Below are 14806 nucleotides of genomic sequence, written 5' to 3'. Positions count from 1 at the left end.
TTTTATTGAAGTTGAAAGAAAAAAGAAAGCGTTCTAGCACCTTTCAATCGATACTTCGTCGCGGTTTATATTCTTGCTTGGAGAAGTTGTCCTTTTCGTACGAGATGTATATAGGGTGGGAAAGAAAAGAAAGAAACGGGGAATTTTTTAGGAGTACTTTTTGTTTCTCTCTCTCTCTTTTTTTTTTCTTTCTTTTCATTCGTTTGACATAGACGCTTCGAATGTTACGTAATAAATAATACAATAGTTCGTATTATATTTCGATTTCTACCTCCAATAAGTCATTGTTGTCCTCCACGAATTCTTTTATTTACAATTTTTCATTTGAAATGTTTGTACTTACTTCATAAGAGAAAAACACGTTCTAACATATTTCAATCGATACTTGCACGCGGTTTATCTTTGCTCGGAGGAATTGTCCTTTCTATATAAGAATTTATGATATACATATATAGGGTGAAAGAGAAGAAAAATTTTTTTTATTTTTTCTATCTTCTTTCTTATTCATTCGACGTATGTACTTTGAAATTAAAAAACAAACAACGCAGTAGTTTCTAAGAGTGTATATAAAACATAGATCTATTCGTGAATGAACCAGTCAATGAATTTTTTTTCTACAATTTTTTCTCGTTTCAAATGTTCATTAAAAAAAAAAAAAAAAAAATAGAAAATACGTTGAATTCGTTGTATATTTTTTTTTTGCGTTCGTTCGTTCGTTCGTTCGTTCGTCATGCACACTTCGAAATTGTAAGAAAAGTGCGAAGTTATGAAAAAAAGGAAAAGAGAAGTTTTGTATTCTATTAAAATTTGTATCACGAACGTAATCATTGACGTTTGTTTGACCAACGAAGGAATTTTTTTCTTTTTCCTTTTCCTCTTTATACAATTTTTTATTTCAAACGTTTCATACACGTAAACCAATGTATTTTTATAGGAGAAAGAACGCTCTACCACCTTTCAATCGATACTTGGTCGCAGTTTATGTTTGCCTGGAGGAGTTCGTTCTCGAGGACTCGATGGTGGATCGACTTTTTTGCAGCGAAGCAACTTGGCTTGGTCTTGTACCAAAATGCGTGAAGAAAGGAGGTGAGCGTTGTTAGACAAGAAGATAAATGGTGGTCTTATCCTCCTCTATCCCTCTTCCCTCACCCACCCCCCGATATAAGACTCACCCACCCTCGATATAAGAGAGTATAATTACTTCCTTGATAGCTTTTAACGTTGATCTGTTTACCGTTAGAAAAAAGTTTCCTTCCTAAACCATTCGACGTTTTTGTTGGTTGTATCGCTGTTTTTTTTTTTTACGTTTATTTTTTACGTTTATATTTGTTTATAACGTATTTTGTTTCGTTTTATTTGATACGCTTTGATTTGATTTGATTTGATTTGATTTGATTTTGTCGTAACGAACAAACGTTCTGCCTCGATATTGTGTTTGACAGATTTTAACGAACATTTGATAGTTCGTACGTGGTTCACGCAGTTCATCTTTTTTATTTCCTATTTTTCGTATGTTTTTGTGAATTTTTTTTTTATTTCTTTTTTAATTTCGTACTTCTTTCCCCTCCCCTTCTTCTTTTTTTTTATTTCATTTTTGCTCATCCCTTTCTCTCTCTTTTTTTTTTTATTACATTTTTTCTTTTTTATTACATGCCCACGTTATAAAAAAATTTATTGGATTTTATATCGAAGATTCGATAATTGGTAGACGTATCGAATTTCACCGTTGCCAGGTGCGTAAAAATATTTTTCATTGATAATAGTATGGCTCGTTAGGATGAAAATATTTCTAAATTTCGTTCGATCGTTTTTCGTGGATACGTAAGTCAGTTTAAATGAATTGAAATCTTTCGGATTATTTCTAAGGGATATTAGAACGATTAGAGACGGAGTTTTATTACGTTTTATTAGTAAACTTGGCAATTTTTTTTTTGTTCTTTTTTTTCCCTTCAAAAGTGTAGGTAAAACCTATCGGAAAATCGTGTTTCTATCGAATTCGAATCCGATGTGCTCGGTAAACTTTTTTGTTACATCACCGATATCGTTCCATTTTAGAAACGATAATCGATAACGTGCGACGTTGCGATCAGGAGAGGGGTGGCTGTGAACACGTGTGCGAGGATACGCCGATTGGTGCGAAGTGTTCCTGTTTCGATGGTTTTCGAATCAATGGTACCTCCTGTATAGGTAATATTAATTTTCTTTTTCTTTTAAATTAAACAAAAGAAAATGGATTAGAATTAATTCGATTACAATCGATTAGAATTAATCGGAATTTTTAACATATAATTATATATTTTTGTTTTCTCTTTCGCGAGAAAAAAATTTCTCGGTTTTTCCTTCTTCTTCTTCTCTCTCTCTTTCTCTCTTTTTTTTTTTGTTTAATTCAACAAACACGTTTACTGAATTTGAAATCATAAAGTTTAACGCAAAAAGACCGAAGAAAAGAATTTTGTTTGTGGGAAGAAAAAGAAGAACGAAGGGAGAACACGATCGATCGATTGGAATTAATTAGATTTATTGGAGTTTCAAACAGAGTTATAATTACCTTTTTCTTTTTTTCTTTCTTCTTCTTGTACACAATTCTTATATTTTCTTGAGAAATGTTCGTGCTACTTTTTTTTTTGCTCTTCGAATAAAAATTTTCTTTTTTTCTCTTTTGAAAAATTTTAGAAATTATGAATACCTTCCGAATTCGAAGTTATACATTTTGCCAAACAAAAAAAGAGGAAAGAACAAGAAAGACAAAAATTTCGAAATTTCGTTATCGTAGAAAATTATTATATGACTAAATCTCTTTTTTAAAATTTTCGTATTTTTGCGATTACAAATTTGTTTTCATCTAGAAAATCTTAAAAAAGAAATTTTTCAAATTTGTAATCTTGTACATTCATGTAATCGTGTTAAAAAAAAAAAAAAAAAAAAAAACAGAAAAAAAAGAAAAGAAAAATATTGATATCGAAGAAAGGAAGAACGCGTGGGTGAGAACTGAGAGAAGGCTAAGTTAAAGATATAGAAACGATTTTCTTTTTTAATATCCAAGTTTAACGTCAGACGACAGGCTCGTAATTTTCTTTTTCACCCACGTTCACGTGGATCGAGAGTAGAGTTTAAAGTTAGAGAAACGTGCGATATTAGGACAAAGGGACAAGAGATAGTGTCCTTTAAAATACGATATTCATCGGTAAACCACGTCGTCGTTTATTTTCCTTATTTTTCTAATAAAATGTGTTAATGGGTGTTTAGCAACGTTTATGATGTTGGAAATAAATTTCAATGCATCTATGTACGTATTTTCTCGAACGATTTTATTTTAAACGTTGGAATTTTATTTGATACACACACAAATACATACATACGTACATATATATATAAACATACATATATCCATACGTACATACATACATATATATGTTTTTCACGAGTATGATATCCTACGTACTTGTTTTTGATGATTTTATTGGCTTGTTAAAGCGTAGAAAAATAATCGAGAATCGATCGTGTAACGTTAATCGGAATATTATCAGTTTACACGTACGAATTTGTTACCAATCGTACGAACATTTGTTAAATCGGCACGTGTCGGTACCATTAATCACCGTCAAGCCTCTAATGTTTGTTCGTTTCTTTTTTTCCCATTTATTTCTTTTTTTTTTTTTTCTTTTTTTTTCCCCCAATGAATTTCAATGAATCCAATGTACAGAGAGAAATAATTCATTGCGACAGATAGTTACCCTATATACGTAAATATGTACGTACATACACCTATGTATATGCATTCGTATTTCTTTGTGATCACCGATATCAATTTACTTGAAAATAATTAATTAATCATCTCGACGTTCTTCGACGATTGATGCTAAATTTCGAAGAATATTATTTTATCATATCTTATTTTATTTTTATTCTTTCTTATTCTGTTTTATTTTTTGTTTTTCTTTTTATTTATTTATTTATTTATTTATTTATTTTGTTTTGGATTTCTTTTTTCTTTCTTTCTGTCTTTTTTCAAATCCTTTATTTTACATAGACATAGACGAATGTTCAGAGGACACTGCCAAGTGTTCAGATTTTTGTCTGAACGATCCTGGCTCTTACCACTGTGAATGTCATTCTGGCTTTCAGTTGGCAGCAAATGGGCATACTTGTCAAGGTAAGTTTTTTATTTACGTACATGAAAACGATGAATCCCTTGTGCATAAACAAATGAGCAAATAAAATAAAAAAACGCTAATATAAGTAACAAGTAAAGAAACAAAAATATACAAAAGTTCTTTACACACAATAAACAAACGATTTAGTCTCTTGATTTAATGTACAAACAAATAAAAAAAAAAATAAATAATAGTAAAAAAAAAAAAAAAGAAACAGCCGTAATAAAGAAAAAAATATATATAAAATATACGACAAACAAACGATTTAGTTCGTCTTTTCTTTTTTGAACGAATAAAAAGAAATAAATAAATAAAAGAAGAAATAGAAAAAAATAAATAAAATTAAGTCGCGTTCGAAGAGATCTTTCATTTCGATATGATTCGAAAACGATTATGGGATTTCATTTTATTCTCATCTCCTTCGTTGCGTTTACGAAAGATGCCGAACGTACGTACCAAACGAATGTTGAATTTCATTTAACGTAGCCGACAACGTTGATCGTGTCGTTTTCAACTACATTACTCGTCCATTGAATGAACGAGCTTTCAACGAGGTTAACCTTCTCGCTGTTGGGGAGTAAAGAGCTTGCGTGCCGTCGGATGCTCGTTTCCAGCTGGCGATGGATTGATTTCATTTTGATGCTTGCGCGTATATACAACACAACACACACGTACATGCACACACACACACACAGAGGCACGCACGTACGCACATACACATACTTCGTTTGGAATGTTTTCTAAATTTTTGTATGTTTTTTTTTGTATTTTATTTTTTTTCCCTCTTCTTTTTATTTATTTAGAGTTACAATTTTTCTTTTTTTCTCTTTACCTCTTTTTTTCTTCTTCTTTTTTCTTTTTTTACATTTCAAACGCGTTAGTGTTCAACAAGCAAACCGAAATGAAAAAATGAACGAGATCGTTATTTGTCGATAATCGATCCTTTCGAAAGGTTTCGTTGTCAGTAGTTTATAACACGTCAATATTTATAACAAAATATCATTATGCGATATTAACGTGACGAGCTTAATCTACGATACTTAATAATGTTTGTTCTTACGAAATATTTAATCATTAATTTAATAACTAGTCGTTAAGAAATAGATTTATTATTGTATTATATGAATTATATTAAATGAAGCTTATATTAAACGAATAGAGATGAAATAAATGAAATCGAAAGGATGACAAAGCTTCTCTCTTTCTCTCTCTCTTTTTCTTTACGTTTAATAAATTTCGTAACAGATGTTAACGAGTGTCTGCCGAACAACGGACACGGCCCTTGTCAAGGTACCTGTCGTAATCTCGAAGGCGGTTACGAGTGCAGCTGCACCGATATCCCTGGATTTAAATTGGCATTGGACAACCATACTTGCGAGGACATCGACGAGTGCGCGAATAACAACGCTGGTTGTTCTCACGTATGCCTGAACACACCAGGAAGTGTCTTTTGCCTTTGCCCGGATGGTTTTTACTTGACCAACGATTGGAAGACTTGTCAAGGTGAAATATTTGGAATATAGCGACTCATCGGACATAATGATTCCTCTTTTCCTTTTTTTGTATTTATTTCTTCTTTTCTTCCCTTGGTAATTTATTTTGTCTTTTTCCATTTTCTTTCTTCTTCTTTTTTTTGTTTCTCCTTCACTTTCCGACTCTTCGAATAAACGATTGTCCACAAGAATCGTTCGTTAAATTTCAGACGTGAACGAATGCGAAAATGTTTCGAAGATTTGTCCGGAGGATACCAACTGCGAGAACACCTTAGGATCTTACAGATGTATAAACAAGCCGAAAAAGATGACGAAGGTGTTGCAGGAAGAAGATTACGATACGGAGGAGGACGACGACGAGGAGGACGACGTGGACGAGGACGATTATAACGAGAGTTTGACCGAATTACCGGATGTAGGGAAATGCGAGGATGGGTTTAGGAAGGACGAGAATGGAAATTGCGTTGGTGGGTATATCTTATTGGTTGGAACATTTTATTGGATGTAGTTCGATGTTCGATTTAATATTCGTTGTTTAAGATATCGACGAGTGTGTGGAAGGCGACGAGGGTGAAACGCACGGCTGCGAACACGAATGTAGAAACGACGAAGGTAGTTATCATTGCGTTTGTCGTTCCGGCTACCAACTGGAAGAAGACGAGGTGTCCTGCAAGGACATAGACGAGTGTACGAAATCACCGTTGGCCTGTTCCCATAGTTGCAGCAATATCGAGGGTTCCTTTGTATGCGGTTGTCCTTTGGGACAGGTATTGAAGGAAGACAATGTAACGTGTACGGAAGAGAGAACCTGTTCGTCCTTGAAACCAGCATGCTCTCAGGATTGTCAGTATATCGAGGACGAAGGTCCTCGATGTATTTGCCATCCTGGATATCGTCTCTTGGAAGACAACATAACTTGTATCGATATAAACGAATGTACGTATACACCGTGCTCGCATTCTTGCGTTAATTTAGAGGGCAGCTTCTCATGTACGTGTCCCGCTGGTTTCGTTTTACGCGACAACGACAAGTTCAATTGCACGGACGTTGACGAGTGTAACGAGCCAGGTCATGGATGCGAACACGAGTGTATTAATATTCGCGGAAGTTACGAGTGCGTTTGTCACGACGGTTTTCTTCTTAAGGACGATCGAAGAAGTTGCATCGATTTGAACGAGTGCGAGATGGAACGTCATCGTTGCTCGCACAATTGCACGAACGTTATCGGTGGTTATCTCTGTAGCTGTCCTACGGGTTACGAGCTAGTGACGGAATTTCGTTGCATGGACATCGACGAGTGCGAAAAGGGTACTCACGATTGTTCTCACGATTGCATCAACTTGGAAAGTGATTACAAGTGTTCGTGTCCTAATGGTTTTAAAATCGATAAGGACGGAAGAAACTGTATCGACGTGAACGAGTGTTTAGAAAGTCTCGACGATTGTTCTCACGAGTGTAGAAACACCGAAGGTTCTTACGAGTGTGCTTGTCCTCAAGGAATGTTTTTCAACTCCAGCAAAACTCAATGCGTCTTAATGGATATCTGCGATAACGCCGGTTGTTCTCAATCTTGTGAAGTAGAAGCCGACACTTATAGATGCGTCTGTCACGAGGGTTACGTATTACAAGAGGATGGAAAAACGTGTTCGGATATGGACGAGTGTCTCGAGGACGAGCACGATTGCTCACACGAGTGCGTCAATACTCATGGTAGTTATATATGTACTTGTCCACCTGGTTTAGATCTTCTCGAAGATGGTTTAACGTGCAAGGATGAGAAATGTGAGAATGGATTTCGAAGGGATAAGAATAATCTCTGTAGGGATATCGACGAGTGCGAGGAAGAGGATCACGATTGTTCTCACTTTTGTATCAACGAATACGGCTCCTATCGATGTTCCTGTCCGACCGGTTGGGTTTTAGAGGAGGATCGTATAACTTGTACCGAATCGAATCCATGTTGGAACGTCACTTGTTCTCACGCCTGTTTGCCGCTGGGATCATCTACCTTCAAATGCGAATGTCCTCTTGGATATAAAATCGACGAGAGTGGTACCATATGCGAGGACATAGACGAGTGTGCGGACGATACTAGAAATAACTGTAGTCATATTTGCAAGAACGAGGAAGGATCTTACGAGTGCCATTGTCCGAAAGGATATCAACTCGACCGGGACAATAGCACTTGTATCGACGCGAACGAATGCGAGAACGGCGAGCACGATTGCGAAAACCTATGTATAAATCTCGAGGGAAGGTATAATTGCACTTGTCCAATGGGTTATTTTTATTCGGAGGAAGAACGCATTTGCGAGGACATCGACGAGTGTCGGAATAACGAGCTCAAACACAATTGCTCTCACGAATGCGTAAACACGATTGGTGCGTACAATTGTACCTGTCCTATCGGTTGGAAACTCGACGAAGACGAGCGTACGTGTAGGATCGTTGACCCCTGCGCCAGTGATCATGGTTGTTCTCATACGTGCGAACAGGAGAACGGAGAGATTCGATGTGGTTGCCCCGAAGGATTCGATCTTTTGGAGGATAGCAAAACGTGTAGGGACATAGACGAGTGTACCGAAGGGTCGCACGCTTGTTCGAATATTTGCAAAAATGTCGAGGGTGCGTATTACTGCGAATGCCCAACGGGATACGAATTATCGACGGACGAAAGAACGTGTATCGACATAGACGAATGTTTCCTAGACACGAAATTTTGCTCGCAACATTGTAACAACACCAAAGGTAGCTTTCGCTGTAGCTGTCTCGATGGGTACGAATTGATCGACGATCGACGTACCTGCAAGGACATCGACGAGTGCTCGACGAATCTTCACGATTGTTCTCACGAGTGCGAGAATCTCGATGGCGGTTACATTTGTTACTGTCCCGAGGATTTCACCTTGGACGAGGATAAAAAAACTTGCATAGATCTGGACGAGTGCGCCGGTAGAAACAACTGTAGTCATATTTGCGTGAACGTCCGTAACGGATACAAGTGCGAGTGTCCCGACGATTTCACGTTGGAACCGGACGGTTGGACGTGTAGAAAAATCGACCACTGCGAGGCTCATCGCGATTGTTCGCACGAGTGTATCAGCGAATCGAACGGCTACAAGTGTGCCTGTCGCGTGGGATACAATTTGTCGTTGGACAATAAAACTTGCGTTGACATAAACGAGTGTTTGGAAACGAATAACGAGATAAGCGAGCCTTGCTCTCACGATTGCGTTAACACGATCGGAAGTTTCGAGTGTCATTGTCCTAAGGGATATCAAATTGGGAAAGATAAGAAAACCTGTGAGGATCTGAACGAGTGTATAGAAGAAAATGGCGGGTGTTCTCATTTTTGCGCCAACACGGAAGGTGCCTACGAGTGCGCTTGTCCCGACAATTACAAACTACTCGAGGACGATGGGAAGACGTGCGTGGAGATCGACGAGTGTTTGATCGACAACGGCGGATGTTCGCATTTTTGTCAATATCAGAACGGTAACGTGTCCTGTAGCTGTCCCGACGGATTGACCCTGGACGACGAGGAGAAGAAATTTTGCGTGCACGAGGACAAATGTCTGGTTGAGAACGGTGGTTGTTCCGACATTTGTTATTCCTCGAATGGCACGGTAACGTGCGACTGTATCTCGGGCTTTCGTTTGTCCACCGAGGACAACGTCACTTGCTTGGACATTGACGAGTGTTCGGAACTTAAAGACAATTGTACTCAAAGGTGCACGAACGTCTTAGGTGGTTTCAAGTGCGAATGTTACGAGGGCTTTCGCGTGAATCCCGACGAATTGACGTTCTGCGACGACACGGACGAGTGCCAAGAAGAAAATGGTGCCTGTTCGCATTCCTGCTTCAACACGGTCGGCTCTTACAGATGCGGTTGCCCGACGGGTTACGATCTTGATTCGGATAATAGGACGTGCGTTTTGATCGATGGCTGCAAACGCGACAACGGAAATTGTTCTCATCGTTGTCACCATGACGATGGTACGGGCAAGACTCGTTGCTCTTGCCCGTTGGGATTCAGATTGAAACAGGACCTTCGTACTTGCGAGGACATCGACGAATGCGAGGAATTCGAGAATGACGTTGATTCTGGTTGTTCTCATTCGTGCGTTAACACCGAGGGCGGATATCATTGCGAGTGTCCTACCGGTTATATTCTCATGCCGCAGGACAAGAAGAGTTGCGTCGACGTAAATGAGTGTCTTACGAGCGAGCACAATTGCACACACGACTGTTTGAATCTACTTGGTAGCTACGTATGTACTTGTTACGAGGGACATTATTTGCACAGCGACAGATCCTCTTGTTTGGACATCAACGAGTGCCTCGAAGGAAACGGTGGTTGTTCGCATATATGCACCAACACGATCGGAGGTCATTTCTGTAGTTGTTCCGAGGGTTACGAGCTTGGTCAAGACGAGAAAGATTGCGTGGACGTTAACGAATGCGAGAAGGAAATAGCCGATTGTCCCGACGATTGTATCAATACTCCGGGCTCGTTCAAATGTCAGTGCCCGGACGGTCATGTACTTGCGAACGATTCTCGAACTTGTATAGACGTCGACGAATGTCAGATCGAAAACGGCGGCTGTACTCATGCCTGTTTCAACATCATCGGTGGCGTTCGTTGTAGTTGTCCCGTTGGTCTCCGTTTAGATAACGATGGGAAAACGTGTCTTGACATCGACGAATGCGCCCTCGAGAACGGCGGCTGTTCGGACGTCTGCGTCAATCTCGAAGGTACCTTTTCTTGTCGTTGTCCAGACGGTCATCAGCTCGACGACATCGACTTTAAAAATTGTATCGATATAAACGAGTGCGACGTAGAAAACGGGTCCTGCTCTGATATATGTTTAAACACAAAAGGTAGCTACAGGTGCGATTGTCCTAGTGGTTATCGATTGGCTGACGATGCTAAAACATGCGTCGACGTGAACGAGTGCGAAGTGGATAACGGTGGATGTTCTCACGCTTGCATCAATAGACCGGGCTCTTTCCGTTGCGATTGTCCCAGAGGATATGAGATCAAGAATAAGACCTGCCATCGTTCAAATCCTTGCATGATCGATAATGGTGGTTGCGAGCAGATATGCAATGCCGAAGGCGGTATGGTGATATGCACTTGCAAGGAGGGATTTCAGTATGACAAGTCCAACAGCTCGATGTGTCACGATGTGGATGAATGCTCTGGTCGGCATGGGTGCGAGCATGCTTGCATTAACACCGTTGGATCTTACAAGTGTGGATGCTGGGAAGGATATCAAATGCGGAATTCTACTTGTGTAGGTGAGTTTTCCCGATGTATCTACGTATATATCTATCTACGTAAGTATATATATTCTTTGAATAGCTATTGTAGATTCGTATTTATAACGATCCATCTTCAAGATGAATTTATAGTTATCAACATATCCTATTTGCTTCCAATATAATGTTGTACGTACAGACTGTCCCAAAGTGTTCATCGGGATTATTATGAAATCTGTACGACTTTTCTCGAAAAATACCGAGACAGGTCAATTTTGCTTTCAAAAGAAAACACGTCTTTATCGTAATTTCTCCTACTTCGAACTCATCTCTCAAGAACAGTGACTCTTAAGAAAATCTTAAACGGCAACGTAACGAGCGATACGTCATTCGAAAACTCTTTTAAAATACTCTTTACAACGATACTATTCCTTTCTTTCTTTGGTTTTTGCAAATTTTCAGTCAATCGTTTTCGAAACAATTTTCGAAGTTTCAGATTGAAAACAATTTTTATTTTGTTAAAAAGTGTAATGTGCACTTGTAATAACTTAGTCTTTTGTACAATGTTATATAACATACGCACACACATATATATTTAAACGTTTTATATATATCTATATATACATATATTTAAACGTTATAAACACACGCGCGCACACACACACACATATATATAAAACATAAAAAAAATAATCTCGTTTGGATAGATATCGACGAATGTGCATCAGGAATTTGCAAGACGAATCGATGCGTCAACACCTTGGGCAGTTATCGTTGCGAATGCGACGAAGGTTATCGATCGGAGGGCGACACTTGTGTAGGTTCGTGTAAAAACCTTAATGAAACGATAAATCCTTTTTCTTTTTCTTTCTTTTTTTAAACGTAAGAAAAATATGAAATCACGATCATCGTCCTTCGATTTTGTAATTACACATCATCGTTACAGATATCGACGAATGCGCCGAGGATTCACCGTGCAGAGAGAGATGCGTCAATACTCCTGGCTCGTATCATTGTACCTGTACGCCAGGATTTCGATTACAAGGAGCCGAATGCGTAGGCAAGTTAAAGTGCTTTCCTTTGTGCGAACGCCTGACTGACATATTACCAATCGTGAATTCAAACTAGAATTCGAATTCAAATTCGAATTCGAGACAAAGCACGTATCATTATAATTTCGTAACTTTATCGATTTAGATATAAACGAATGCGAGTGGCGTAACGGTAGATGCGAACAAGAATGCATTAACACAGTGGGATCTTTCCTGTGCAATTGTCGATCGGGCTACGTGTTCAATCACAGGCAAGTGGTGTGACATATAATTAACTAATTTTTTGTTCGTTATTTTATTTTTGTTAATAACAAACATTTTTTGTAAATGAAGAAGAAGAAGAAGAAAAAAAAAGAAAATATCTTTTAAAGTATCATCGATTGTTGATGAACGTCAATAGGATGAAATTAGAGGGATCGTAGTTACGAATAATCAGATAATACCCGTCAGGATATCACGCGAACTGTATATTCCCTTGCAAGGAGCAAGAAATTATCAAGGAACCAGTAACAATGGTAGGGCGTTCGCTTTCAGGAACAGAAGTCAGTGTCAGGATGTAAACGAATGCTTGAACCGGAACGGTGGTTGTAACGGCGAATGCATTAACACGCCAGGAAGTTACTACTGTACGTGCAACGGCGATTTAGTTTTGTCTACGGATGAGAGAACATGCGTCTCGCTGGAGTCAAAGTGTCCCGCCATGGAACCACCGTTGCACGCCGAGGTATCATCTCTCGTTTTATTTATTATTTCCTTTTTTTCTCTTCCCTCTTTCTTTTTTTTTTTAACATTTCTCATTTTTAAAAATACCAGGCTATCTGTTAGTTGACGAATTAACAAAAAAAGAAAAAAAATCACTTTGACGTTAAGCCCCGTAAAATTACTCCGTCGCTATTAATTACTTAAATTTAATTATAACGTTATATTTATTAATATTCGTCAAAAATTGTCAAACAGATCCGATGTCCTGGACACTATTCTGGTGCGACCGATTACCCTCACGGCGCTAGATGTCATATTAGATGTCGACGTGGATTTAAATTGGAAGGACCTCACACGAGATATTGCGTTAACGATGGTCGATGGAACGGAAAAGAACCAGTGTGCCTTCGCGAATACACGCTCGTGGATTCTCGTTACGATCTAGGTAATCACGCGTTCTCTTTCTAATGACGATCCGATTACGGGCTTCATCGTTATAACAGGAAATTGCGAAATATCATAGATAAATACCTCTCTCTTTCTCTTTCTCTTTCTCTTTCTCTCTCTCTCTCTCTCTCTCTTTCTCTTTCTCTTTCTCTCTCTTGTATAAAATAACCAACCGTACCAACCGATAAAAAAAAAAGAGATAAGATTAGCAAGATTATCTGGTATCTACGTTCCGCTAAATACACAGTTCACAATTTCCACTTTGCGAATGGATCAAAGTAATAGGATAATTAGCGGTGCCGAGGCTGCTTTCAACGGATATCGTTTCTACAACAAAAGCAGGATTTACGTCATCGGTGATGATTATTTTTATACGTGACGAAAATCGTATTACGACTGTTCACGTTCAATTAGTTCAACGTGGTCCTGTTCTAAAGAGCTTTTAATAACGGAACCCTGTCCTTCTCTCTCTCTCTCTCTCTCTCTCTCTCTCTCTCTCTCTCTCTCTCTCTCTCTCTCTCTCTTTCTATGGTAGGGATTGTAAAAGGCAGGATTGTGTGCTAACGAGGCCATACGTTAACGCTAGATCTTAATGAGCTTACGGGAAGGTTATAATCTTTCCTTCCTTTCTTTTTCTTTCATTTTTCTTTCATTTCCACCTTTGACTTTTCTTCTCCTTCTCCTTCTTCTTCTCCTTCATTTTTCTTTTTTTTCTATTTTTTTTTTTTTAATTTTCTAACTCCCACCGCGCTATTTTCATTCGTTCGGATATAATCAGAATGAGACTTGGTAAAATGATGCGATCAGGAACAGGAATAGTAGTTCGAGAAATGGCACTTTTTAATTTCTTCGAATGACCTTATAACTCGTATCTCTATATCCGTTGGAGTGCATGCCAATTGGCGTGTATCCTAAAAAGGGTGCCGTTTCCCTCTAGAGTCCTTTAGACGGTTCTTTGTTAATAGCTTTTAATGGAACGTATAATATAGTGGAACGTTTGTTCGTTGATAGTCATCGTTATTTTTCATCATATATAGTCATTCAGTTATGTTTTAAAGAATCTGTTTTTGAAGCATTGAAAGCAAACAATCGGTCCGTTATTAAACATATTTACGTACATTTGTCGTTCGTTCCTTCGTTCGTTTAAAACGCCATTCAGTTATATCGCAATTAGTCGGGATTCGTAATTTTATATGTCAGAACGGACAACGAGCAAAAGCAAGAGGAGGATATGCCTTTCCTCGTGGGAGGAAAATTGCTTTGGTCTAATGACCACCTTCTATCGTTACAGACATGCCAAGGCCGTTCGTGAGATGCCCACAGGACATGGACGTGGAGTTACCCGCGAGGCAGAATACGATACGCGTTTCCTTCCCTCAGCCAAAGTCTAACATGAACTGGTGGAGGTAAGAGGATTCCTGATCTACTAGGCTTTCATCATGTCTATCCATCGAAAATTACAGTTTATTGCACGATCGTTTTACTCATCTATCTATCTATCTATCTATCTATCTATCTATCTATCTATCTAGTCAATTCTATCTCTCTCTTTTTGCATTTACGTTAATTATACACATTTAACTTGTCACGTTCGACTCTCTTTCTTACTCCTATCGTCATTATCTCATTATGTCTTTTATTATAATTATTAGTATTATTAATATTATTATTAATGTATCATTATTATATTAGTACT

General features: G+C 38.2%; 1 protein-coding gene across 2 annotated transcripts in view; it reads left to right on the top strand.

Annotated features, from left to right (window-relative positions):
- Positions 1-14806, top strand: part of LOC127062538 (fibrillin-1) — a 130336-nt gene that overhangs the window by 88044 nt on the left and 27486 nt on the right. For both annotated transcript variants that reach the window (XM_050990968.1, XM_050990969.1), the window contains 12 exons: positions 935-1086; positions 2056-2187; positions 4031-4153; positions 5400-5657; positions 5857-6114; positions 6188-10948; positions 11617-11730; positions 11856-11969; positions 12107-12212; positions 12496-12685; positions 12919-13108; positions 14402-14516. In XM_050990968.1, coding sequence (XP_050846925.1) covers positions 935-1086; positions 2056-2187; positions 4031-4153; positions 5400-5657; positions 5857-6114; positions 6188-10948; positions 11617-11730; positions 11856-11969; positions 12107-12212; positions 12496-12685; positions 12919-13108; positions 14402-14516 — 6513 coding nt within the window. The remainder of the gene's footprint in view (positions 1-934; positions 1087-2055; positions 2188-4030; positions 4154-5399; positions 5658-5856; positions 6115-6187; positions 10949-11616; positions 11731-11855; positions 11970-12106; positions 12213-12495; positions 12686-12918; positions 13109-14401; positions 14517-14806) is intronic.

Source organism: Vespula vulgaris, chromosome 3 (assembly GCF_905475345.1).
Source record: "Vespula vulgaris chromosome 3, iyVesVulg1.1, whole genome shotgun sequence".
In the NCBI taxonomy this organism is placed as follows: Eukaryota; Metazoa; Arthropoda; class Insecta; order Hymenoptera; family Vespidae; genus Vespula; species Vespula vulgaris.
The sequence above is the reverse complement of the archived record's forward strand: the minus strand, read 5'-3'. Positions and strand labels throughout refer to the sequence as shown.